Source organism: Mercenaria mercenaria, chromosome 19 (genome assembly GCF_021730395.1).
Source record: "Mercenaria mercenaria strain notata chromosome 19, MADL_Memer_1, whole genome shotgun sequence".
Lineage (NCBI taxonomy): Eukaryota > Metazoa > Mollusca > Bivalvia > Venerida > Veneridae > Mercenaria > Mercenaria mercenaria.
In genome coordinates this window covers 10,855,415-10,867,629 of record NC_069379.1, presented here as the reverse complement: position 1 = coordinate 10,867,629, position 12,215 = coordinate 10,855,415, and the positions used below count along the sequence as shown (strand labels likewise).

The window sequence follows — 12,215 nt, the reverse complement described above, 5'->3', positions numbered from 1 at the left end:
CTGATATAGAATGCTAATTTTGATATTAATTAGACATAATTTTTGGATGTACATTAAGAGTGGATGAATTTTGTAAGGTTAGAAATTTCTATGAGCAAAGACAATTTACTTAAAATGTACTCAATGAACGTTACATGAAATCGATCATGGCTGCTTGTAAAGGATCCTCTTGCAAAAAGTGTGTATAAATTTACAAGGCTAAGACTTCCTGTGCAAGGTTCCAGAAAATAATCACTACTGATACAATTCTTCTGATACGCATTACATTTAACATAACATCACTACTCTGCCCAAGATTAAATTCTGTATAAGACGCAGAGCAGTGCTTGTCGAGTATCGGACTATTTCGCGGGTCTGTATCTCGTTACTATCGGCAGATGAGAGCGTATTCCCCTAATTCTTTGTTTGGTTGCTACAAATATGTATCGGTGTGACAGAACACCGGCTACGTTCCTGCGACTGGTGTGAGAAAATGCGCGTGGAGGGTTGTATAGCCCATGCCTTGTTAAAATGTCACGTTGCAAAAACGAGCGAGCTCCTACGCTTGGGTTGGATCAGTTCAATCCTTTACTTCGGAAAGAAACGGATGGGGTTGCTATAACAGAAAACACTCATATACTGAAATATTAAATCTAACATCAATAATCACCTTGAATATTATTTTTGTCCTCCACTTTGAAATTTACTTTACCTATCAAAGCACATGTGTTTGTGTTTTATTCGCTGCGTTTCAAGTCATATCGAAAACAATTATTGTCGAATGGTAATGTGACGAGCTGGATAACTTCTAACAGCCACCGTATATGGATAGCTTCATATTAAATAATCAAAATAACGTCTCAACAGGGTTTTCCAAATCCATTAGTTACATTGAAATATGTTTTAATATTTCTATTGTTTAATTCACAAAATAGAGAATATCCTTTCCTTGATACGAAACTATCTTATAAAATACATCATTTAGATGAACGGTAACAATTTATCTAGTCAAAGCTGCTGGTTTTGAAATTCTGTGGTATAAAGTTTTAAAAGATTGAATGTGCTTTGATGAAAAATTGAAATCCTGCTTTAAAGTAGGAGAATTAAACCTTATGTATGTATCACTTATATGTGCTTGATAGGTAACCACGAAATAATTGTCTACACCAAAATGATATAAAATAGTTAATAGAACAATATTTAAATATTTTTCTATACCAGGTACAGAATTATTGTGATAAACTTACGGCAAGGATTGCTGTTGCAAGAAGTAACATGTGATGGATCACCGTAGCATGGCCTGCCAGCCAGTGAAGGACGTGGATTAGTACAATTTCGTGATCGTGATTTGAGTCCTCCTCCGCATGTCAAACTACATGAACTCCATGTTCCCCAGCCGGACCATCCCCCATCTTTTGCAAGAAAAATAAAACACTAAGGAAAGGTTCTTTCCGATTGAATTTACACAGGAAAACAAAAAGGGAATGAAGCCTTAAACATGTTTCGAACTTGTCTTGTGAATTGTCATTCATATGTACCACATGTATAACACACACAGTACTTGAACCATAATTTAACAATTAGTATGTGTTTAAGCGTGTTTGACCGAAGAAGGTGTACAAATGTATAAAGGAATTAAATGAACAGTTTATCACATGTTTATTTTATGCGTATATATGTGTTGCTTTTCTTAAGCCCATTCCAAGATCAAGTTTTGTCTGCCATGACACCTTTTCAGAGCAACTTGATAAGTACATACAGACAGATAAACTCTCAATCAATATTGACATCTAGAACGTAGGTATTAGACACATACTTGCGCATGGGCCAGGCATACACAGCCTTACATCCATTCCCTCACCAAAGCAATGATCCCCGACTCTATCAGGATAGGGATTTGAACAACTTCGGTGTCGTGTTTCGATTCCCGTGCCACATGTGACAGGACACGATTCCCACTGGCCCCAGCCGCTCCATCCGCCGTGAACTAGAACATAACGAGTCTATCAATAAATCAAGATTTTGAATGTTAATCTTGTCTGAAATTGAAATCCTAACTACAGTTTGAGCCACCTTCTCCACAAAGTACCATTTATAAATTATAGTATGATTCATCCAAAAACACTTCAAAGAATTTATCATTCTAAAGACTGATATCATTGCATTACTCTATTTTGATGACACTTAAAACAACGCCTTTCTATTGTAATTTGTGCCACGATATTACGTAGAGGTATTTGTACATAACAGTTTTGATTTCATCTATTTTTCTGGTAAATGGAAATTTTACCTGGACAAAGTTTCCCTGTGTAGCATATTTTAAAATCTGTACTATTTCCGACACAGTCCAAGCCGCCATAAGCAGGTGCTGGGTTCGTACATGTACGTGTCCTAGTTTGGGTACCATTCTGACAGGTTACATCACAAGTAGACCACGGGGACCAGTCAGCCCAATTTCCGTCAACTTAAATATTATAGGTTACATGTATTGCGCTACTTATCAGCACGTACAATGCTACCTTTCTGGAGATTCATGTCACTATTTATCGGGTTGGCATTAGAGTAAACTGTATAAATAAAGAATATGTGTTTGTTTTGAGTGAATACGGAAAATATCTCACTGAGAAATGAGAAAATTCAAATATTTTCATGAGCGCGTAGCGCGAGTGAAAATGTGAACATTTTCTCACTTTGTGGTGAGATATTCTATATTCACGAAAAACAAACAAATTTTCTATTTATCTTATGCTTAATTACGTTGAGATATGCATTTTACAACAGATTTTAAACTCAGCGCGGGAAACAGACGCGCGTATACGAACATGACGTCAGACTTCCTTTTTTATTATTTTTTCTTGCTTCATAACGTTATGAAATTCTCATTAAGTAAAATAATTTGAATCGAGAAATATACTATAAAGAACAAAGTGCGACTACAATTTTCATCCCGTTTTAAGCAAATAACTTAAAATTTATACACAATGTACAAGTAGATCGGCAAAGCTATAGCATTTACAGTGAGTGATATGCAGTCAGTGATATAATATGATAATATCTCACTGACAAAACACAGTATTTCATCAGTAAGCTTGAAATAAATTTGACTATATCATAGCAAGTTTCTCTTTTATTTGCGATTTCTCAAACGTCGTTGATTCAGAACCCGAGCTCGCTTGAGCAATTCAGTCCTTCACCAGCCGTTTTCCTTTTACATTTTAATTTCGGATTGATCAAAAACCCTTGATAACTCCGACAGTTTGCTCTTCCGCTCCGATATCGAGCGATTGGTGTTTAACTGTAAAACTATTTTCACGTATTATGCTGATTCATACCATTACGGTAACCGTGGCTACTAATGTTAAGGATTAACACGAACGACATAATAAATTATAATAATTTACATATGCACAGGGCTACCCATTCATTATGACATTTGCGATAATTCTGTGTTGCTCGTACATAACATAGTTCTGCTTAACAAATGACATAATCCGAATCAACCTATCACATTTGAAAGTGATTACATAACCTAAGAGTTATTAGAGAACGAAAAGCATCGAGCTTATGGCAGTGTATTAGACATACCTAAATGACAGAGGCCACAAAACTTTGCACAGACCGTTTTTGCATGCTGAATGTCCTCACATATATTGACAATCGTGTTTAGCCAAGCACAGTCCGCATTGACATCATCAATACATGCGGAAGCTGAAAAGAAAAAACAAATATCAACCAATCCGAGCGAGTCAAAGGGTTATCTTGGTAAACATATATATTCAATACAGTTTATCTACAGGTTAAGTATCACATTTATTTTTATCTTTTATACAATAAATTGAAGCTTTGATGCAGATGCAGCCTTCGTTTGCAGACTCGGATGCATGCTATAAGGTAATACAGAATTTACACGTTCTAAATACTCACAGACATTTTCTTTGCTACATAGTACTTAATAAATTCATGCGTTTTAAATGTTTACAAATATGTTCATTACAATGTATAAGGTAAAGTATACATACGATAAAAGAATTTGTTATAATGTATATCAACGTAAAATCAAACATTTTAAATATTCTCCAAGATGCATATTTCTACATATTTGGTAATACATACGTTTCACATGTTCACAAATATGCTCATTACAATAAATAACGAAAACATACATATTTTTTAAATGTTCGCAAATATTTATGTACAATATATACAGTAACACCACTTACGTTTTAAATGTTCACAAAGATGCTTATTACAATTAGCTGTGCTACAACATTCATGACAGTCCTGAGTTTGACGCTCGGTAAGGTCCCGTCCTACAAACTCATTAGATAGGTGTCCACACACCTGAAATCAGCGTATTTAGTGGCAAAACTAAATTTTTGGAAGATATTAAAATACTTTGCATTTAAATTCAAACCAATGAAACTTTTTGCCTACAAAAAATGAAAATATGACTTTTTCAAACTAAAGTTGGATAACAAAATAATGTTTAAAAAAACAATATTCGATTTTTTCTTATCTTCTATTAACTGTAAGAATAAAAATCTATCACTAGTTGAAAGTGTGCCTCTGGCTCGTAAGAGCATTAAAAGTACCATTAAGCCAGACATTTCCATCCGAACTCCCATACAGTAAACGATTCCTTTAAGAGTAGTCTCCCTGGAAGCATTGAGGACAACAAACGCACCATGAGCCAAATACTAAATATGATAGGCCTACGGTTGTGATTTTAACATGGCATTGTGCTAAGGGATTTTGAGTAGATTAGTTCCAGTTCTCGATACGAAATGTGTTTCAGGTATTTGACCCGTAATGGACCCATAATGTCCGTGCGGTTATGCATTTTCTATCGTGCACCGGCTTTCTTCGGACGATAATGTAGTTAATACGAGCACCTGGATTTCCGTTCATACCGGAGAATGCCGAAATCGCGTACGGAGAATATGTGATCGAACGGAAATTCACTATTTTCATAAGTGTTCCGTTACCTTAAGTCACGCTCCAAAATAAGAAAGTGGTATAAAACGGATATTGGATCTATTTTCAGCTGTATATGAACAACACTCTGATACATGGCGCGTCTTAAAATGACATGCTTATATATATATATATATAGTACAATGTCAATACTTCAAAGCCATTAGAAATGTCTAAAAATCCACATTTAATTATACATACAATTACATTTCCTATCTTATAAAATAGAAACCGTGTTTCAATGCGAAAAGTGAGGGTTTTGTATATTATTTGCAAATCTTATGAGTATTTTATATAGATGAAAAACTGTTTAGAAACAACTGAATGATCTTATATTTATGAATTTTACGTATTTTGAATAAAATCTTAATTTTTACAAGAGTTTTGGGATAAATTACCTGATTATCAGTGCAACCTAGGGTATACCGTGGAGAGTTTTCAGTCTGTTTCAAATCCTGGTAACACGACTAAAATGTAAAAGGAAGTGATAACGTTACAATGGAAAAAATGGTTGTTGTATGTACATAATATTATTTCGATATTCTGCATGCCGCACTTGAAGATCTAGTCAAATGTTTAGCACTTTGTGCGCCATTAAGGTAGTTTTGCATGTTCGGTTTACAATTTTAAAGGCAATTGGATGGTGTTTAGTTGACTATTAAAAATATTGACCTCACAAAGGTTTAAGCTAGCCTGCAACATATCCAATTTTGTAGTGTTTGGCGGCCTGGAGTTTTCACTTTTACTCTATTTCATAACTGGAACAATTTCGACTTTCGATCAATCATTTCGTATCAGGGCCTTATTCTATGATATCTGGATAGAGGATGCTAAGCCATAACTTCCAGGATATCAAACATAAGGAACTACGTAAAAGCGCACAGTACATGTCTGACGCTGTATTAACTTTTAATTTCGGTTTTGATTTTCTTCTCACTAAAGCTGCACTGGTCAACGAACAGAATAAATGTCGTTGTTTTTTTATAACAAAGGTATTGATATTATTCCTGTTGAAGGAATGTCATCAGAAACGTAAAAATGTAACATCAATTTATTGGTTATATGTCTAGATGACTTCTTTTTAAAGTTCAAACCTGATGCTTTTCCTAACCCACTTTTTGATTACTGCCGAGTGTTGCATCACTCAAAAGGTCACTAAAACTAGCAAGAAGTTTTAGACGTTGACGATATCTTTACTTTAATGCAATGGCCACAAAAGGCCACAAACTGTTCTTACAGTTAACCAATTGTGTAAATTGATGGATTATGACCTATTCGAATTAAAGATATTGTCCAACTAAATCAAATAAGAATAATAAAATCTGTGAAAAGATCCTCTTGAAGCATCGAACGCAACCAAGCAACATAATAGCAGACTCGGTTTGAACAAAAGGTAATGCAAAAACAATGTTACCTTTTAAAAGTTTTATAAGAATCTCAGACAATAACTGAGTCTGCATTTCTTGACGAACATGGCTCAATTTGTACAAGAAGAATGCTCACAACATAACATTCTTATTATACCGTTTGAGGTTTAAAAATGATGGTTAAAATATTTTATCAAAGAAATAATCATGAAACATTTGTGCTTAGCAGAAGATAAGTGCATTAATAACATGACATTGTAAACATTTGCCCTACCTGTATTTAGTATTTAGACAATCAGCTATAATATGGCATTGTAAACATTTGGCTTACCTGTCAGTTTCTGCAATGGGTAATATTAAGATAATCAACTGTAATATGACATTGTAAACATTTGCCATACCTGTCCGATGCTGCAATTGGTAGTATTGAGACTAACATTGTAAACATTTGCCATACCTGTCCGTTGCTGCAATTGGTAGTATTGAGACTAACATTGTAAACATTTGCCCTACCTGTCCAATGCTGCAATAGATAGTATTGAAATAGTCATCTATAATATGACATTGTAAACATTTGCCCTACCTGTCCGACGCTGCAATGGGTGGTATTGAGACAGTCATGTATAATATGACATTGTAAACATTTGCCCTACCTGTCCGACGCTGAAATGGGTGGTATTGAGACAGTCATCTATAATATGACATTGTAAACATTTGCCCTACCTGTCCGATGCTGCAATTGGTAGTATTGAGACTAACATTGTAAACATTTGCCCTACCTGTCCAATGCTGCAATGGGTAGTATTGAAATAGTCATCTATGATATGACATTGTAAACATTTGCCCTACCTGTCCGACGCTGCAATGGGTGGTATTGAGACAGTCATCTATATCATCGATGTCTGCACAGTCGAAACATTCCAGTGCTTCTACAAATGAGAAATCAATTCCATCGACAAGACATTGGCATGGCAGTGTTATAATAATTTTGCAAGCGATTTATCTTATAGATAACACAAAATGTAATATCGGCATCGCGTTATGTTCACAATTTGTCTTAAAGCAATCAGCTACTTCTATTCCAGCAACACTAACTGGGTTTTACCAGTATTCATTCTTAAATCACTGCATCCTAAGTTGGTATTCGCTATCTGACAACGTTTGTAACGTTGCATTTTACTGACATTAAATTTATTACAACTTACAAAACAATGTGTTAGACAGGTTTGTGAATGATTTGAATTATGCGAATATTTATTTACTTGTGAAATATTGTTATATAGATGGAAAGAAAACTATTTACCGACACTTTGCGAGCCGACCAGCGTCAGATAGATCAAAATGTCTGAAGAATATAATATTAATAACATCAATTTAAAAAACAATAATGTACGGATTTTGCTCCAAAATGAGTCATACTTTTTATTGGGATCACTTCATGGTAACAAATGGTAGGCTTAGTTTAGAAAAAGCGCAAATAGATGATAATGACAATCTGTCATTAAGTATACGTTAGGAATAATTTTTGATACTCATTTCTATTTACACCAGATTTATATTTCAAATTTTGATATATAAAAATCGAACTAATTTTATTTCAAACGTTACTCACAAATGACGTCCATCGCCTTGCCTTATTTTGTTTGAAAATGGTGAACAAGTACAGATCTCTTCAGGTTAACGTCATGTCAATGGCGATATGTGGTCACGATTTTCTAAATAAATACCTTTTAACGACGTGCAGAAAAGGCTGTTTACATAATAAATTTTGTTATGATAACCTTGTTTCAAACTAGGGATCTAACTAATGACGCGTTTGCTATTAAGTCGTTTAGTTCTACACGTTGTGCACTATCAGAGGGACAGGCCTCAAGATCATTAAACTTTCCAACTTTTAAAAGCAATTTGTTTGTATTTTATATAATATTAAATGTCTTCGTTCAGACTATAATCTGTTCGCCTTAAAATGTGGATAAGTCTATTAACAAACTTGTAGAATTTGAGTTAAGTACACATTTGACTTATAGCACATTTTTGTGCGGTTTATAAGTTTGCAAAAACGTATAATTTTCTATTTTTACGTATGATACAGATCCGTTATTATTAAGATGTATTACATTTTTAGTTATCTGCCTAATTAGCTCTGTAGGACCACATTCGTAACAGATCGCATTTGTAACAGGTGTTACATGTGTTACAAATGCGATCGCATATGTAACAGAAATCAAGCACATTTGTAACAATTTTTGAGACAAATGTGATCGATGCCGATTTTTTATGTGACATCTGATCACATTTGTCACATGTCATTTTCAATCGGAAAAATGAACAAAAAAGTGCATTTTTACATCTGAAACACATTTGTAACATGTTTTAGCTCACTTGTACGAAGTGACAAAGTGAGCTATTGTGATCATCCTTTGTACGTCGTCCGTCATACGACCGTCCGTCCGTTCACATTTTTCTTGTGAATACGATAGAAACAACATTTATTGTTTGATTTTGACAAAACTTGCACAGAACGTCTATATATCTATGATATCTCGGTTCCTTTCAAAAACCAGCCATATCACCTTATTCGTCTTCGAGTTATTGCCCCAGAGATGGCAATAATTACTCAGTCTAATTTTAGCCTTGTGAACGCGATAGAGACCACATTTTTTATCTATTTTACTAAACTTGCACAAAACTTATATATCTATAAGATCTCGGTTTCTACAACCGTATTACACCATTTTACTTGGAGTTACGGCCCCTGAATCGGCAAAAAATGCTGATTTTATCCTTTTCAACACAATGGAGATTACATTTATCATTGATTTTTTATATTAAACTTATAAAACTTCCAATAAAAACAGCTATATCGCGCCATTTGTCTCGGAGTAATGGCTGAAATGGCAAAATTTGCTTATTTTAGTCTTGTGAACATAATAGAGACCATATTTATTATGTCATTTTGACCAAACTTGTATAGAAGTTATATATCTATAACATTTCGGTTCCTTGCGAAAACCAGCTATATAGCACAATTTGTCCTGGAGTTATGGTCCCTAAAATGACAAAATTTGCTGACTTTAGCATTGTAAACATGACATAGATCACATTTATTATTTGATATTGACCAAACTTGCACTGAAATTATATATGATTAAGATCTTGATTTTTTCCTCGAAGAGTAGCCACATCACGCTATTTGTCTTAGAGTTATGGCCCCTGAAATGGCACAAATTGCATATTTAATAACATGTATTGTGTAGTATTACTCATGTTAGCGATAGTGAGCCATGACGACACTCTTGTTGATTAGAGGGATACTTCCGGTCAGGTTAATATCTTGGTACTGGATTGTTATCTGGCAATTAAACTTGGAAAGAATACCGTTATCATGACTTGTCTGTTCATAGTAACATGGTGCTACGTGTACATGTCACTTATAAATTTCCCATATCGGTTTAGGTTTGTAAGATTTCATTTTTACTGAATGCATGAATATACGAATATGTATGATTAAAGGGGAAAATGCACACCACATGCAATCCCTGTTCAACTTTTATAGGTTGTATCGCTTCAAAAACAAATAAAATGCACTTAAAACAAGATCAAGGCAGTCTCAACATAAAAAGTCTTGTAAAAGCTTGTTTTTGTAGAACACCGAGTATATATACATTTATGTATACTTTTAAATAGTGACTAGCTTGACTATTCGAAGACTGCTCATGGCTATCGTTCTGATCCTGATGTCGTTGGCGTGCGCGGGTTCGCTGCAAGATAGGTTTGTCGTTTTCGTTTTGTTTATTTTTGTCAATTCGCATTGCTTTGAACACCAAAAGTAAAAACAAAACTTGTACTGACGACAATTGATAAATCAAATTCAAAATCACGACGTGAACTTTATTGGATTATATTTACTAAGAGAGTTTTCTTGCCTGGCCTGGTGTCTGCATTCGTATGGAAACATTCTTATTTTGTATCTATATAGGAGCGGCACAAGTAACTCCTTCGGTGAGGGTGCCGAGTGGATAGTTTTGCAGATTATGAAACCGGCGGTGCCTGTTGAATTCCCAGTCAGGGCCGGAATTTCCAGAGATATTGTGTCTTTCATCCACCCAATTAAGACTTTACGTGTATCGATGCGTTTAACCAGACGCGTAAAAGGTTGTATGAGTATATGATCCATGGCATAATTTCAATTAATATTTATGGGAGGAACTAACCATCGACTAGAGTGTCGAGGGATACACGTTCGAGACCGGGTGATAACTACACGTATCTGTTGCGCCAATCGGTGCTGTTTCAAGCTGGGAATTTGTCTGTTACTAACATAAAGATACTGTTATACTGATTTTGATATTTTTGACATTTTTATCATCATCATTATCATCATCATCATCATCATCATCATAATCATCATCATTATTTTGGACTGGTCCGTTGTAGGATCAATGGTAAGATTAACTGCCTTAAACTGTATTACCTAAATACTGTTGAAAACAGGCGCTCTGAATCCAACAAACAAACATAATATTCATGAAAACCATTCTACAGGGTTTACCAAAATTTGAGTCGTTTGCAGTAATAGGTGTAATATGATCACTACAGATTGTCAATTAATGGTGGTTATTTTAACCAAGGTATTTGGAAATCTGACTAAAGCGAGTTCTGATCCGGACACAAACGTATATATTACAGTCAAACAACAAAACAAATCTAAGTTCAAAGCTGTGACCATGATCTTGGATATAGCAACATGGATCATGATCGCATTAAACCTTCTATCCGTGCTGATCATTTGTACCAAATAATTTGAAAATCTGCCAATACATGGGCAAATTTTACCAAGGACAAGAACCTATATATAACTGCACGAACGCACAAACTCCGCTATTTCACGGCGGGTTTATAATACATGAACGCCAATTCCTTACAAGCGAGCTCAGTGGGGTGAGGGTAATTAAAAACTAAGGTGTATTTCCTTAAAATCTCATAGACATTAATTCGCAGCATACACAAGGTCGGGCCCTCCTAGACTTAACGTTAATGACTCCTTCCATGACAAATTATATGTAATTTGTCCCAGGACATAGCAACTTCCTGTTTGTCACCCAATTTGAGACAACTCTGCATAACGAAAGATAGCTACAAATGTATGTCGCCACAGGGTTCGAACCAGTGACCTGAGCATGTGGGTCTACATTTCAGCTAGTCGAGGTAACAGTAGAAGTAGCTGAAGTTGTAATCATATTATATTGATAGTGGTAGTGGCAGGGGATGCAGAAATGATAAAAAAAATTGAGCCAAGTCAAGGGAAAATTGGCATTCGGAAATTTTTGTGAATTTCTGGAAACTCTATATCAAAGCTGACCTAGCATTTATGCATCTGAATTAGGATCGGAAAATTTCATATTCAGGTAGAATAAGCCTTCTTTGAAATAACAGTGAACGGTGTGGGCTATGATCAGACTGCGCGGATGCACAGGCTGATCTGGGCCTACATTGGTTGCAAAGCCTCGAAGATTACAGAAGATTATGCGGCTCAAATAATTTTATGACGTTTTTGACGTCGGCGACGACGACGACGCTAACTTGTGATGGTACTGTGCTTCTCGTGTCAACCCCCATGTTGGACAAACACATTCGTAACACATTTTACCTGTTACGAATGCGATCGCATATGTACGAAATCTGTTACAAATGCGATCTGTTACAAATGTGGTCGTACATAGCTCAGTAAGTTGAGCGTAATACTTTAAACTTCGGGTCCGGCGGATTTGGCAGGAAACAATTTGTCTGAACTAGTTCGTCCCAAACTTATTCACGACGACGTGAAATTGGCAGTTACTTGCGGAGAACAAATCGGTAATGATACAAAATCAAATAATGCTTGTAAAGTTAACT

At 35.2% G+C, this 12,215-nt stretch overlaps 1 protein-coding gene across 1 annotated transcript; it reads right to left on the bottom strand.

The window, feature by feature from the left end:
• Positions 1-554: 554 nt before the first annotated feature.
• LOC123542417 (thrombospondin-2-like) lies at positions 555-8,040 on the bottom strand. Its single transcript, XM_045328278.2, has 10 exons — positions 7,933-8,040; positions 7,624-7,665; positions 7,170-7,249; positions 5,352-5,420; positions 4,200-4,320; positions 3,565-3,687; positions 2,270-2,443; positions 1,796-1,966; positions 1,227-1,391; positions 555-595 (listed from the first exon to the last, which is right to left on the bottom strand). Exons 1-10 carry the CDS (start codon positions 7,943-7,945, stop codon positions 555-557), a joined length of 999 nt encoding a protein of 332 aa, XP_045184213.2. The 5' UTR covers positions 7,946-8,040.
• Between the last annotated feature and the right edge of the window lie 4,175 nt (positions 8,041-12,215).